This window comes from Brassica napus, chromosome C4 (genome assembly GCF_020379485.1).
Source record: "Brassica napus cultivar Da-Ae chromosome C4, Da-Ae, whole genome shotgun sequence".
In the NCBI taxonomy this organism is placed as follows: domain Eukaryota; kingdom Viridiplantae; phylum Streptophyta; class Magnoliopsida; order Brassicales; family Brassicaceae; genus Brassica; species Brassica napus.
In genome coordinates, this window is record NC_063447.1 from 32,596,876 (window position 1) to 32,609,126 (window position 12,251).

A 12,251-nucleotide genomic window follows, 5' to 3' on the forward strand; every position below is an offset into this window, starting at 1 on the left:
TTTGATCCACTGATATCCTCTGGGATTCCTAAGTAGGATCCCATCCCGCCTTCATTTTGTATACCAAGAGTATCCTTGATCTGCTGTCTATCATTCGCTGGAATCCTTTTACCAAAGAGTAATGAGGATTTGTCAAAATTAATACGTTGACCTGATGCTTTCTCATATTTCCTGACTACTTTCATAACTTCTTCACATTCACGGGGCTCCGCCTTACAGAAGAAAAGGCTATCATCAGCAAAGAGAATGTGAGATACCGAGGGGCTAGCGCGAGCGACTCGCATCCCCGTTATCTTCCCTTGATTCTCTGCTTGATTAAGAAGGCTAACGAGCGCTTCCGTGCATAGAATAAATATGAAAGGAGACAAAGGATCTCCTTCTCGTAGTCCTCTTCCAGGGACAATGTTTTCCCTTGGTTCCCCATTCATGAGAACTCTATACTTGACCGAGGTGATACAACGCATAATCCAGTCAATCCATATTTCTGAAAAACTCATCTTTCTCATGACTGGCTCAATGAATGACTATTCCACTCTATCATATGCTTTACTCATATCATTCTTTATAGCCATTCGTTTAACCCGTCCTCCCAGTTTAGTTCTTAGGGCGTGGAACATCTTCTGAGCTATCATGATATTATCTGTAATTTGTCTATCAGCAACGAAGGCTGGCTGAGTCTCTAATATCCGTTGTGGAAGAACCTTTTCCAATCTTTGGCATAAGACCTTAGATATTATCTTGTAGCTGACATTGCATATATGTGCGGGTATTTGTTTATATGTGATGTTTGTATCCATTTTAAATATTTGATGATTCATACAAATTTTCATATATACATATATATATATATATATATATATATATAGGTCGAAGATAGGAAATTACATTGAAAAATATTTTAAAGGTTGTTGACTTTCAACTTTTCCATAATTTTCTTTGGCCTCTTCTACCTTCAACGATCCATCTGTCAAATTCCACTTTGTATTTTATTTGGGTGATTCTTAACTAATAATAGTTCCCCCTTTCACAGGCGGAAATGATTTCAGACCGTTCATAATTGATTTTCTTTTTAATTTAAAGGTTTCACTTTCTTGTATCTAACTTCTACTTTTCTATTTTTTTTTATCTTTGTTGAGACACTCATGTGAGCAAAATCCAAGTCTAGGGTTCGGAAAGTTGATTCATTTTGTACTTCGCAATCACATCCTAGCAAAAACACATGTCGTCTAGCAAATAAATTGACATTTGTTGTTTACCCGGTAGACAAAATCGTCACGGAACAGGAAGCTCCTGATAGAAGCGTGGACCAGACAAGCGTTGTTGATGCTTAGGCATGTGGGCAAGTACCAGCGCTTGTCTCTATGATCACCACCATGTTCTTTCTTACAATAACTTTTTTTTTAACACTACTTTCTTAGAATAACTTATTAATTAATCCCAAAAATACAACAGAAATTTTATATTTTGCTATAAAAAAACCATCTTTGTTTACAGTCGTTTTAGCCTCTTCTTTGTTCATCATCTGCAATCATAAAAATTCCTCTAGAAATCATTGGTATAGATTTCTCTCTTTTTGTTTATTTCTTTTATGCTATGCTTATTTGAAGATGATTTTATTAAAAATTCCAGAAATTGAGGTCGATTCTATGGAAACACCGTTGTTTTCGTCAAACGATGTTGAGGCTGAAGTTCACAAACCGAAGTTTACGGGTTTGGTTTCTACAATGAAATCAAACTTTTTCACGGATTTGCCTCAAAAGCTTCGATCTCACATCGATCCGGAAGACCCTTTTGACATTGATGTCTCCAAAGCTGTAGGTCTCAAAAGAGGTAAGTATATCAAAGTGTTTTCAATATAAGTTTGATGAGATCTCACGAATAACGCTTTTAAAACTATTTTGATCTTTAAAGATGAGAAGGACTACTACGAACGACAAATAGCAACACTAAAATCTTTTGAGGAAGTAGAAAGTTTTGTAGCTCGATCACAAGATTATGTCATAGATGAAAAAATCCAAGAAGAAGATCGAGCTGAGAGAGCTGCACAGGAGATAGCCATGCAAATCTCCAACTGGGCTAACGTTTTTTTACTTTCTCTCAAGGTGTGACTTTCTGTTGAGTTGTTATTATTTTTATTTTAACAAAGACTTTCTGTTGAGTTATTTATATATTTGATTTGATATATCTTTGATGTCTAATATGTTCGTCAAATGTTTTGTGTAGACATATGCCACTATAAAGAGTGGATCAATAGCAATTGCAGCATCGACACTTGACTCTTTGCTTGATCTAATGGCGGGAGGAATACTTTGGTTCACACATATATCAATGAAGAACATCAATATTTACAAATATCCCATTGGAAAGCTTAGGGTGCAACCAGTTGGAATCATCATTTTCGCCGCGGTTATGGCCACTCTTGGTATATAAATTTTATACATCTCAAAACTATATATTATAAGTTTCTTGATGTTAATGTAATTCTAAATGAACCATATGCATTTGTGTAGGGTTTCAAGTGCTGCTTGTGGCAGCTGAGAAATTGATTACAAATGAACCTTCAGAAACAATGAGTCATGACCAATTGATATGGTTATATTCAATCATGCTAACCGCAACCGCTATTAAACTCGTTTTGTGGATTTACTGCAGAAGTTCAAGAAATAATATCGTCCGTGCATATGCAAAGGTACATACATGTATGTGCATACATTTTTATAATTTCATGTAAAAATGGACATTAATTGATGAGTTTTTATATAGGATCATTACTTTGATGTGGTGACAAACGTACTTGGACTGGTTGCGGCTGTTCTTGGGAATGCTTACTATTGGTGGATTGATCCGTCTGGTGCAATTGTGTTAGCCATATACACTATTGTCAATTGGTCTGGGACCGTTATGGAAAATGCTGGTAATATATATTTGTAATTTAGTGTTGTTCATATTCTTCAATCGAATTACATCAGTTGAGTTTTACTATCATTTGTTTGTATATATTTAGTCTCATTGATTGGACAAGCAGCTCCTCCAGAAGTATTGCAGAAGTTAACATACTTAGTATTGCGACAAGGTGCAGATAACATCAAACGTGTCGATACTGTTCGTGCCTATACATTTGGTGTTCTTTACTTTGTTGAGGTAAGATATATCTTAACGTTGCAACCATTGTTCTAAAATACTGCATGTGCGGGCGCCTGTACGTTTAATATACACTATGCGGTTAGCCAACGTACCATAATCATCATAGGCGCCATTATATTCAGTTTGATCTAAAGCGGTGTATATACGGCCGCATATAGTCCGCATAATCATACTGTATATGCGTTTGTTTTGACTTTTTCTTAAAAATAAAAGTTGAAGGAAGTTCAATCAACCTTAGTTAACTAACATTTTTAATATAAAATAAGAAACATTTAATCCTAACTCACAATTCACGTAATTCATTGTCGTTTTTAGTTTTCTAGCTGCAAAAAAAAAAAGAAGCTAAAGTATGTTGTCCCCCTTTACCACTATCTCTTTCTATTTTCAGCAAATATAAAAATTTATTGTTGTTAATTTGTGTTCTCTTCAATTTATGTTTACTTTTGTTTCTATGTCCATGTTGATGTTCTAAAAAATGCAGAAATATTTCACTGGAGTTTGGTATGCATTAAAATAATTATAAGTAATGTTTTATATAACTTAGTTATATATAAATGCAGAAATATTTCACTGGAGTTTGGTATGGCTGCATTAAAATAATTATAAGTATATTTTATATAACTTAGTTAAATATATATATCCGCGTAGATCCATTTAGGCGTCCGCGTATACAGTTAGGCGCTAGGCGCTATGTAACCGCACTGAGAGCGTATAGCGTATTTTAGAATATTGGTTGCAACCATATAGTTAAAAGTTCCTCATTGCATCATAATTTTATATGATTTGGTTAATTCATAAAGTTTATATATTGTTATATATGTGTATGTGGTGGCAGGTGGATATAGAGCTTCCAGAAGATTTGCCATTGAAAGAAGCTCATGCAATTGGTGAATCATTGCAAATAAAGCTAGAAGAACTACCAGAAGTTGAAAGAGCTTTTGTTCATCTTGATTTCGAGTGTAGTCACAAGCCTGAACACTCTGTTCTTTCTACAATTCCAAACGATTTATGAGAATTATGTGTATAAATTTATATATGTGTTTTATTGCTTGTTGTCTGCTTTTGTTTTTAATGTTTTGTACTTTCTGACATCTGTTGTGTTCATTGGTATTGAATTTTTGTTTTAATAAATTAGTGTTTCGTTGGATACTGGACATTTTAAGGTTTTGTATTCATCAAACATTTTACGTATCTAAAGCGACATTTTATTTAGTTGGGACACATGCTAACATAAGTTTTTCTGTTTTATTTTCCCCACATATCCATTATATTTGAAACATATCTTCTAATGTCAGACTGTTTCAAACTTAAACATAGACCATTTTTATTTTTCTGTGAAATATTTTTTTTAACTTTCTTCAGTTTACTACGGATTGCATTTTCAATTAATAAAGTAATTTTGAAAAATATTAAAAATGTTTATAGCATGAAATCATTTCACCATTTAAAAAAAAAATCCACTTTTTTGAAATCTGACGGTAAATTTTCTCTGAAGTTGGTTAGCTTCTGTTAGAAATATGAGCCTGGTTAAAAACACGCAGCATACTGATCTATGTGAAAGAAAAGATTCTGTAAAATTGAAATTTCCTCACTTTCTTGTCATTTTGAAAATTACTTTGATCAATACATAAAAATGATAAAAAAATATATTATCATGTACTAACATGTGACTGTTACAACTTACAAGTCTTTGTTTTTCATGTTTTTGTATTTGTAGTCCTCCTGCCTAACATTTCTCATCTCTTCGAGGAAACCTTCAAGCACCTTCACTGTCCGAGAAGTGGCACCGACGCGCACACACACAAAGCTAACAGTTGAGTAGTATTATTTGTGGGGATTATAATGATAATTTTGGACTCTTCTTTTTTTAATTCTGATAAATCTCAGCACTAATGAGTTCTTGTCTGCTTCCTGTGAACAGTAATACCTTGTAGAGTTCCAATGATGCTCTTGCATTGAAATAATCATTGTAAACAAAACAAAAATTGCACCAAACTGTTTCGACATGGTTTTACAACAAGAACACGGTCAAAATCATGTATGTTCTACATTCCCTGTCTGAAACCAAGACAAAAAACAAAAGTACAGAGAAGAGATAATATTATTCTTGCAGCCACTAAATAGTAACAATGGCTACCTCCAAACTGATTCATTATAGAAGATTATCATCATCATCATCTCAACTTCATCCTCATTGGAGAAGAATCCATTATAACATACTAAAACCAGACACAATTTCAAATCTTCCTTATGATCATAGCTCTCCATGAGAAGCTTCTTCTTCTTATGTACATCAATCCTTTGTTGGTTTATTCCGGTTTACTCTTCTTTCCAGATTCGACCCGTTACCCTCAACTTGAGTTCTTGCCTATCACCTCCAGAGAAATAGAGTGCGAGGTTTCTTGGGATGATGAGACCGTCTTGACTGTCCCGGACTTTCCTGTGACTGTCACGGATGCTTCTAGGGATCCCTTGCCATGTTAGTTTACGTCCATGAGCTCCTACTTCAAGACTGTAACTGAACTTCTTTGCCTCGTGTTCATCTCCCATAAAACGAAGGAACGCCATGTAAACTGGAGCCATCCCTAGCTGGAAAGCCTCAAAGTGTAAACAGAACTGTCTCCCAAAACAGTTGAACACCTGGAAACAAAATTTCAGAAACCGAAACACGTGTTATAAGTGTAAAGCAGGGCCGTATAATAATAGCATGTACAAGTGGAACGGTCGAACAGGTTTCTATTTTAAAGATTTATTTTTATTATTTATAAATAAACATACAAATTACGATTTAGAACTTTAATTTTTTAATTATGATTCTAAATTTGTAGCCTATAATTTCAAAAGAAAAGTAAAATTATAGCAATTTATATATAGCTAATCTTTTTTTTTTTTTTGAATAGGGCCTTAAAAATAATTTGAAACGGCACTGGAGTAAAAGTTATGGTGTAAAGCAAAGTGAACCTAGGCTCTCTACTTATTACGGTAAGCATCCATGTAGCAAGAAGAAGAAAACACAATGTAACAAGAAGTCATTACCGTAAGCATCCATGTAGCATTTTCGACTTCATGTGGATTTGATTTCACATAACGGTGGTTGAAAGTGCATCCGTCATGCATATCTACTTTATGATCATCTTTAAGATGGACAACTAGTGTGGTGATGTCACCTGTAACCGAACACTCAGAGCCAGCATAAGGGCAAGCGTAAGGCCTGAACCTGCAATGCTGCTCGTGCTTAAGCTTGCTGTAGTAAGGGAAAATGTCATGACAGCCCAAACTCTGGTACCGGCATGGAACTTCCAAGGACTCTGCCACTTTCTCGAGAGCTAAGCATCTTATGTTACCAAGCTCGTAGCGACATGTAGGACAAGTGTTCTGCACTCTCGCTTTGCAGTTGGAGCATAACGTGTGACCATTTGGACACTGCAGAGTTAAACAACGTTAAGCGATATGAAATTTGCAAACTACAAAATCTTTAAAGGGAGGGTTTAATTCTCGAAGTGTTTTGAATCTTTGTGCACCAGTAAAAGACTAACATTCGTAGACGCTAGGAAGATAGACTCGTGATCAAGATCGACATCTAGAGGATGCGGGGGTGCGGTATGCCTTCTATGATTAGGAAAAGTACTTTTATTGAGATAATGATGTTTTGATATTCGGGTTTTGAAGCTATTATAAATACGGGTCTAAGGAATTGTAAATTTATTTATTCATATAATCAATATACAAGGTATTTGCCTCAATTGTGTTTTGCTTTCTTAAGTTCTTTGTTTTCTTCGAAGTTAGTTCACAACAGGGAGAGAAAGAGAGTGACAAACCTGATGAATTGGAGGGTACATTAGGTTTGTACACACTGGACATTCAAGAAGCTCGTAGACACCATTGTTGGAATGCATCCCATATTTTCCAGTTCCTGCACCACCTGACTTTGTAGATTTGCTGTTGTTACTATTATTAACTTCCACTTTGGTCGTTTTAACCTCGTAATCCATTCCCGTTGAGTTAGATTCAAGGACTTCTTTCAAAGCACTGCCTCCAGGAGCCATGGTGAGTCCTATGCCCTTCTTCCTCAGTTGTAGCTAGATGATTTACGCCTTTTCGATCTATTTGTTATACTGCAGGAGGATAGATACTAAGTTCACCTTGATGCAAAGTCTTTTTACTTTATTTGTAAGTAACAATTCAAAAGTAAATAGACAATTAGAGCAAAAACATGAAAGGCACTTTTAGATAGGTACCAAAGCAATAGGCCTCAAGCTATGAACAATGCTAGTAAAGCTTAGACCTTTGCAGATTCCAACAGTTAACAGTAACCATCAAACATCAATAGAGAAAATTTCAAGATCAAAAAACAAAAAACAAAAAACAAAAACATATTCTTTTTAAAGAACATTCTCTTTTCTCAATCTAACTAGACAGAGAAACATAACAATGGATCTTAACTAGAACAATCTAACCTATGAACAAAGATCGTGGTTTCAAATTTTGTAATTAACAAAAAAAAAAGAATTAATTTAAACAACATTATCTTTTCCTTAATCAATCCGTAAAACCAAAACGATTCAAAGACAACAAAATAAAGAAATGGTTTCCTAAAAAACAAGATTTTCTTCACATTTCGAGCCCAGCTAGATTCTTCTTCACACGATGCATAATGATAATTAACATAAATCATTGACCCAAAGAATCCGACCCGAAAACCCAATTCCGGAATTTGGTGATTCTCGATCTTTATTCCCAATTTCAAAACCCCAAATTCAAAAGGAGAGAAAGTTTTTTATTACCAGACTTGGAGATCGCGTGTTTTGTTTGATTCAGATTCAAATCAAAGACGAGAAGTCGACGGATTACTCAGAAAACGAAAAAGAGACGGAGGAGGAGGAGGAGGACGACGATGGTTGTGTCCTGAGTTGTTTAATATTCGGTGAAAGGCATTAATATGGTGTGTCTCTGTTTTTGTCTTTATTCCACTTTTTCAAAAAACACCGAATCACAATTCACGAAGGTGGTCTGGTTCCTTTTTTTAAGATTAATCTTTCTAAATTACAATTATTTATAGTATTTATTACATTTGTACTATCTTCCTAATTACTAGTCACTCTGTTCCCGAAAATAAATTTTTCTAGAAATTTTATGTTTATTAAAAATATAATAAATATTTCCAATTTAATTTCCAATTTATTTTTTAATACACTTGCCAATAAATATCCACCAATAAAATTTAATCAATTCAAATATTCACAATTAATGTTTTTCAAAAGTATAAACTCTAGAAAATCTTACTTTCGGAAACGGAAAAGAGTATTTCTATTTGAGTTTTTTTTTTCTGTACAAATTACATTATTCGTAATTTTATCTTGTCTTTCATCTAAAAAAATTCTAACAGAACAAAAAGAAGAAACAACATTTTATCATTTTAATTTTTTTTTTAAATTGCATTACGTTTGTGACATTAGTATAAAGACTAAATAAGCAGTAGTTAGTTAGTAGGTAAATGGCTTTGAAACGAGGAAATTACTAAAGTAGTGACCAATTACGAAAAGATCTAATAACCATTTTGAAAATAATAATAATAATCTTATTGGCTCTGAGTTCGTGCACCGCGTAGCGAAAGTCCGAGACAGAGACGCTCGTTTCCCGCACATTAAGATTCTCATTTTCTTTCAATTTATTTTTTTTTTGTTTTATATTACGAAAGATTTACATCCAAGGTCACGTTTCATCTTATTTAGTATATGTTAAGACACTTATTACTACAAGGATACTTTTTCTTAAACTGAAACCGATTCCTAACTAATATAGTTGCATCCCAAAAAGGACTTCTTAACTAAATGAGATAATTGACGGGTTTTATTAATAGCTCTTGATTCTACTTTCATCTCGATGGTCAAAATTTGTTGGAACAGATCTCGACAAAACAGATATATGTCTCAATTTACAGCCATTAGATCAATTGTTGACTATTTAACATCTATGGACCATATTTGTTGTCAATTTTTAAACTACTCTCATTTCTTTGACATCTTTATCATTTATCTACGTCATATCTACAGAAAAAATTAAAAATCAGAAATTATGTGAAACTCTTCGAGGTGGCTCATAGTCTGGTCGTCGTCGAATTGGTTTATCATCTAAGAACAGAGAGCTCAAGCTTCGCTTACAGGTCATGGACCAACAACCATTGTCGACCAAAACTTTCAAGACAGAAACAAAGCAAGTTGCGACAAGTACGAGTCTTGAGAATGGTAAAGGAGCAACCGTCTCCCGACTTTGACGAAGCTCAAGAATCGAGGATTGCACAGGTACAAAGCTTGAGAATCGTAAAGGTTCTTAATTTACTACTTAGATTTCAAGTTGTTCTCTTTGTTTGTCATGATATAATAGTATTCCTTAGGTGTGTGGCCATTTGATTCCAAGTTGTTGGATCGTGTAGTTTTCACGTCTAGTGAACTCACCGCTCATTGGAAGCATGAATAATTCATCCGACCAAATTCACCCGTGTCCATAAACAAGAGTATCCACGTGTACACTCACTATGCGGACAAGCTTCTCCATCCATATGTACATTGGGGTGATAAATCATTAGAAGAAGCTTGAGTATGAGAAGTTTGCTTCTGAAAAGAAATGTGTGAGGTATTCGATCTATTACAAGAGAACATGTTTATTTGGAGTCAGTTCAAATACATCGAAAGTGGATTCACTGAGAAGTTGAAGAAGAAAGATGATGAGATTGCTCAAGCTTGAAGAAAAGAGATGATGAGCTCCTTTGTGAATGTCAGCCGTCATCGATCTCGTTTAATAATTGTTAGCGGTTTTTGGTGTTTGTTTGATTTTATTGCAGTTGAAGTTGGACTCAGCGAATGATGTATCATTTGCTTAATGATTTATGTCTACAATTGTGGGCTTTGTTTCGCATTTGAGTTGGTATATATGATTTGTGTTGTAAGATAGTCCATTTTGTGTGTTGGACAATGTCTTTCAACTTCCAGATTTCATAAAACTCCATTAATACTACATTCTATGTGATTTTTCTTGGAGATGCAAACATATATGTGATAAATGTATTTTCATGTGGCTATTGTGCGGCAGATTTAATTGTGCATATTGAGATTTATTGTACCATAAGTACTATTATGTTTGATTTTTATTTGAAACTTGAGTATGAAACTTGATTAATACTACATTCTATGTGATTTTTCTTGGAGATGCAAACATATATGTGATAAACGTATTTTCATGTGGCTATTGTGTGGCAGATTTAAATTGTGCATATTGAGATTTATTGTACCATAAGTACTATTATGTTTGGTTTTATTTGAAACTTGAGTATGAAACATGATTAATACTACATTCTATGTGATTTTTCTTGGAGATGCAAACATATATGTGATAAATGTATTTTCATGTGGCTATTGTGCGGCAGATTTAAATTGTGCATATTGAGATTTATTGTACCATAAGTACTATTATGTTTGGTTTTTATTTGAATTGAGTATGAAACTTGATTTGTATAACTGCTTTTCATTTCATATATTCTACAATGTACCTTAGGATAGTGTACACATGGATAAATAGATAACAAAACCTATGTACACTAATCATTTATACCAATGTACATTAAGATAGTGTACACAGGGATAACAAGACGTATGTACACTACTTAATTATACAAATTTACAATGTACATAAGGATATTTTACACGTGGCTACAGCTTTATCATGAGATATGTAAATACAACTTGGCTTTATAATATATTGATACAATTCATAATCATGTGTCTTGGGTCAGCATGTGTCTTGGAACAAAGCTGCGACGTAAAGCCCGTGTCTTGGGCATTTAAGCAAACACATGGTCTCCTTCAAAGAATTATCTTTCACTTTTTTGTGTGTTTGTTTGTATACTTGACATCGCTTTATAGATTTCAAGTTGCTCCATATATTATTGTACACAACACATATATGCTTACATTTTTGTTGTACACATTGAATTTGCAATTTTGTAAGTTACTATTATAATTTTGAAGTTTAGATGAAGCTTATAAATTTGATCAAAAAAAAAAAAAAGATGAAGCTTATAACATGTTATAGTCTTGTGTATATAATTTTATTTAGTTTTAAAAATGTGTACACATGTACACTATAACTTCTTACGGGTAAACAATTTACCAAAACAAGACCCATGTTAGCCATTTACAATAAAAATCTCAGTGTCCCATACTCCCCAACCCTCTTCTTTCTCCTCCCCACATTCCATCATCGGTAGAACAGTCAGCTGCAACCAAAAATACACAACCAAAAAACAAAATCAATTAACATCTCAGATTGTGTACACATAGTGCTGGGTTCGCGGGTCAACCCGCCCCGACCCGCCCCGCCCCGCCGCGGATCGAATCATTTTTCGATTCAAAAACTCGATCCGCATAACCTGCAAACAAAAACTTTTATATCCGCACCCGCCCCGCCAAAACCCGCGGGTAACCCGCCCAAACCCGCGGGTAATATTAATTATATTAAAAATAGTTATTTTAATTAAAAATGATTATTTTCTAATTATATAATAATTATTTTAATTAAAAATAATTATTTTTTATTTATATAATAGTTATTTTAAAAAAATACTATTAAAAAAAATATATTTATAATTAAATTATACAAATATTTATTGTTTTTATATAATTTTACGAAAAAAAATGTTTTTTTTTTTTTAATTTTTGCGGGTTGGGCGGGATTCCGCGATTAAATTCGGCTGACCCGCACCCGCCCCGCTCAAAATAATCTCGACCCGCACCCGCACCCGCGATTTTAAAATTTTCAAATGGTTCGACCCGCATCCGTCCCGCGGCGGGTCAAAACGGGGCGGGGCCCGCGGGCAATGATTAAAAATTTCCAGCTCTATGTACACATGTACAACACAAAACATCATTTACGTTCGTGTTTCATTTAAAAATACCCACATTTCAGAACGGTACACAAGTTACAACTACATAACCATGTTGTACACACATGTACAACCATATATTCAAGTTGTACAACCTACAAAGTGTGACACATGTTCACCTACTACCTGGAGGATCATGCTCAGCATCTAACACGTCGGTGCCAATGAC

General features: G+C 34.1%; 2 protein-coding genes across 2 annotated transcripts; one reads left to right on the plus strand and one right to left on the minus strand.

Moving 5' to 3' along the window:
• Positions 1-1,121: 1,121 nt before the first annotated feature.
• LOC106395104 (putative metal tolerance protein C3) lies at positions 1,122-4,084 on the plus strand (the record flags this gene model as incomplete). The annotated part of the gene is given in 8 exon segments (XM_022705914.2): positions 1,122-1,555; positions 1,630-1,830; positions 1,912-2,102; positions 2,224-2,422; positions 2,511-2,689; positions 2,764-2,914; positions 3,005-3,141; positions 3,980-4,084. Coding segments are annotated over 7 exon segments (1,146 nt in total), but the record flags the coding sequence as incomplete, so codon positions are not given.
• Positions 4,085-5,108: 1,024 nt separating this feature from the next.
• Positions 5,109-8,174, minus strand: LOC125585149 (E3 ubiquitin-protein ligase SINAT2-like). The gene is made up of 4 exons (XM_048753727.1): positions 7,929-8,174; positions 6,963-7,259; positions 6,181-6,567; positions 5,109-5,784 (listed from the first exon to the last, which is right to left on the minus strand). Exons 2-4 carry the CDS (start codon positions 7,188-7,190, stop codon positions 5,464-5,466), a joined length of 936 nt encoding a protein of 311 aa, XP_048609684.1. The 5' UTR covers positions 7,191-7,259; positions 7,929-8,174; the 3' UTR covers positions 5,109-5,463.
• Between the last annotated feature and the right edge of the window lie 4,077 nt (positions 8,175-12,251).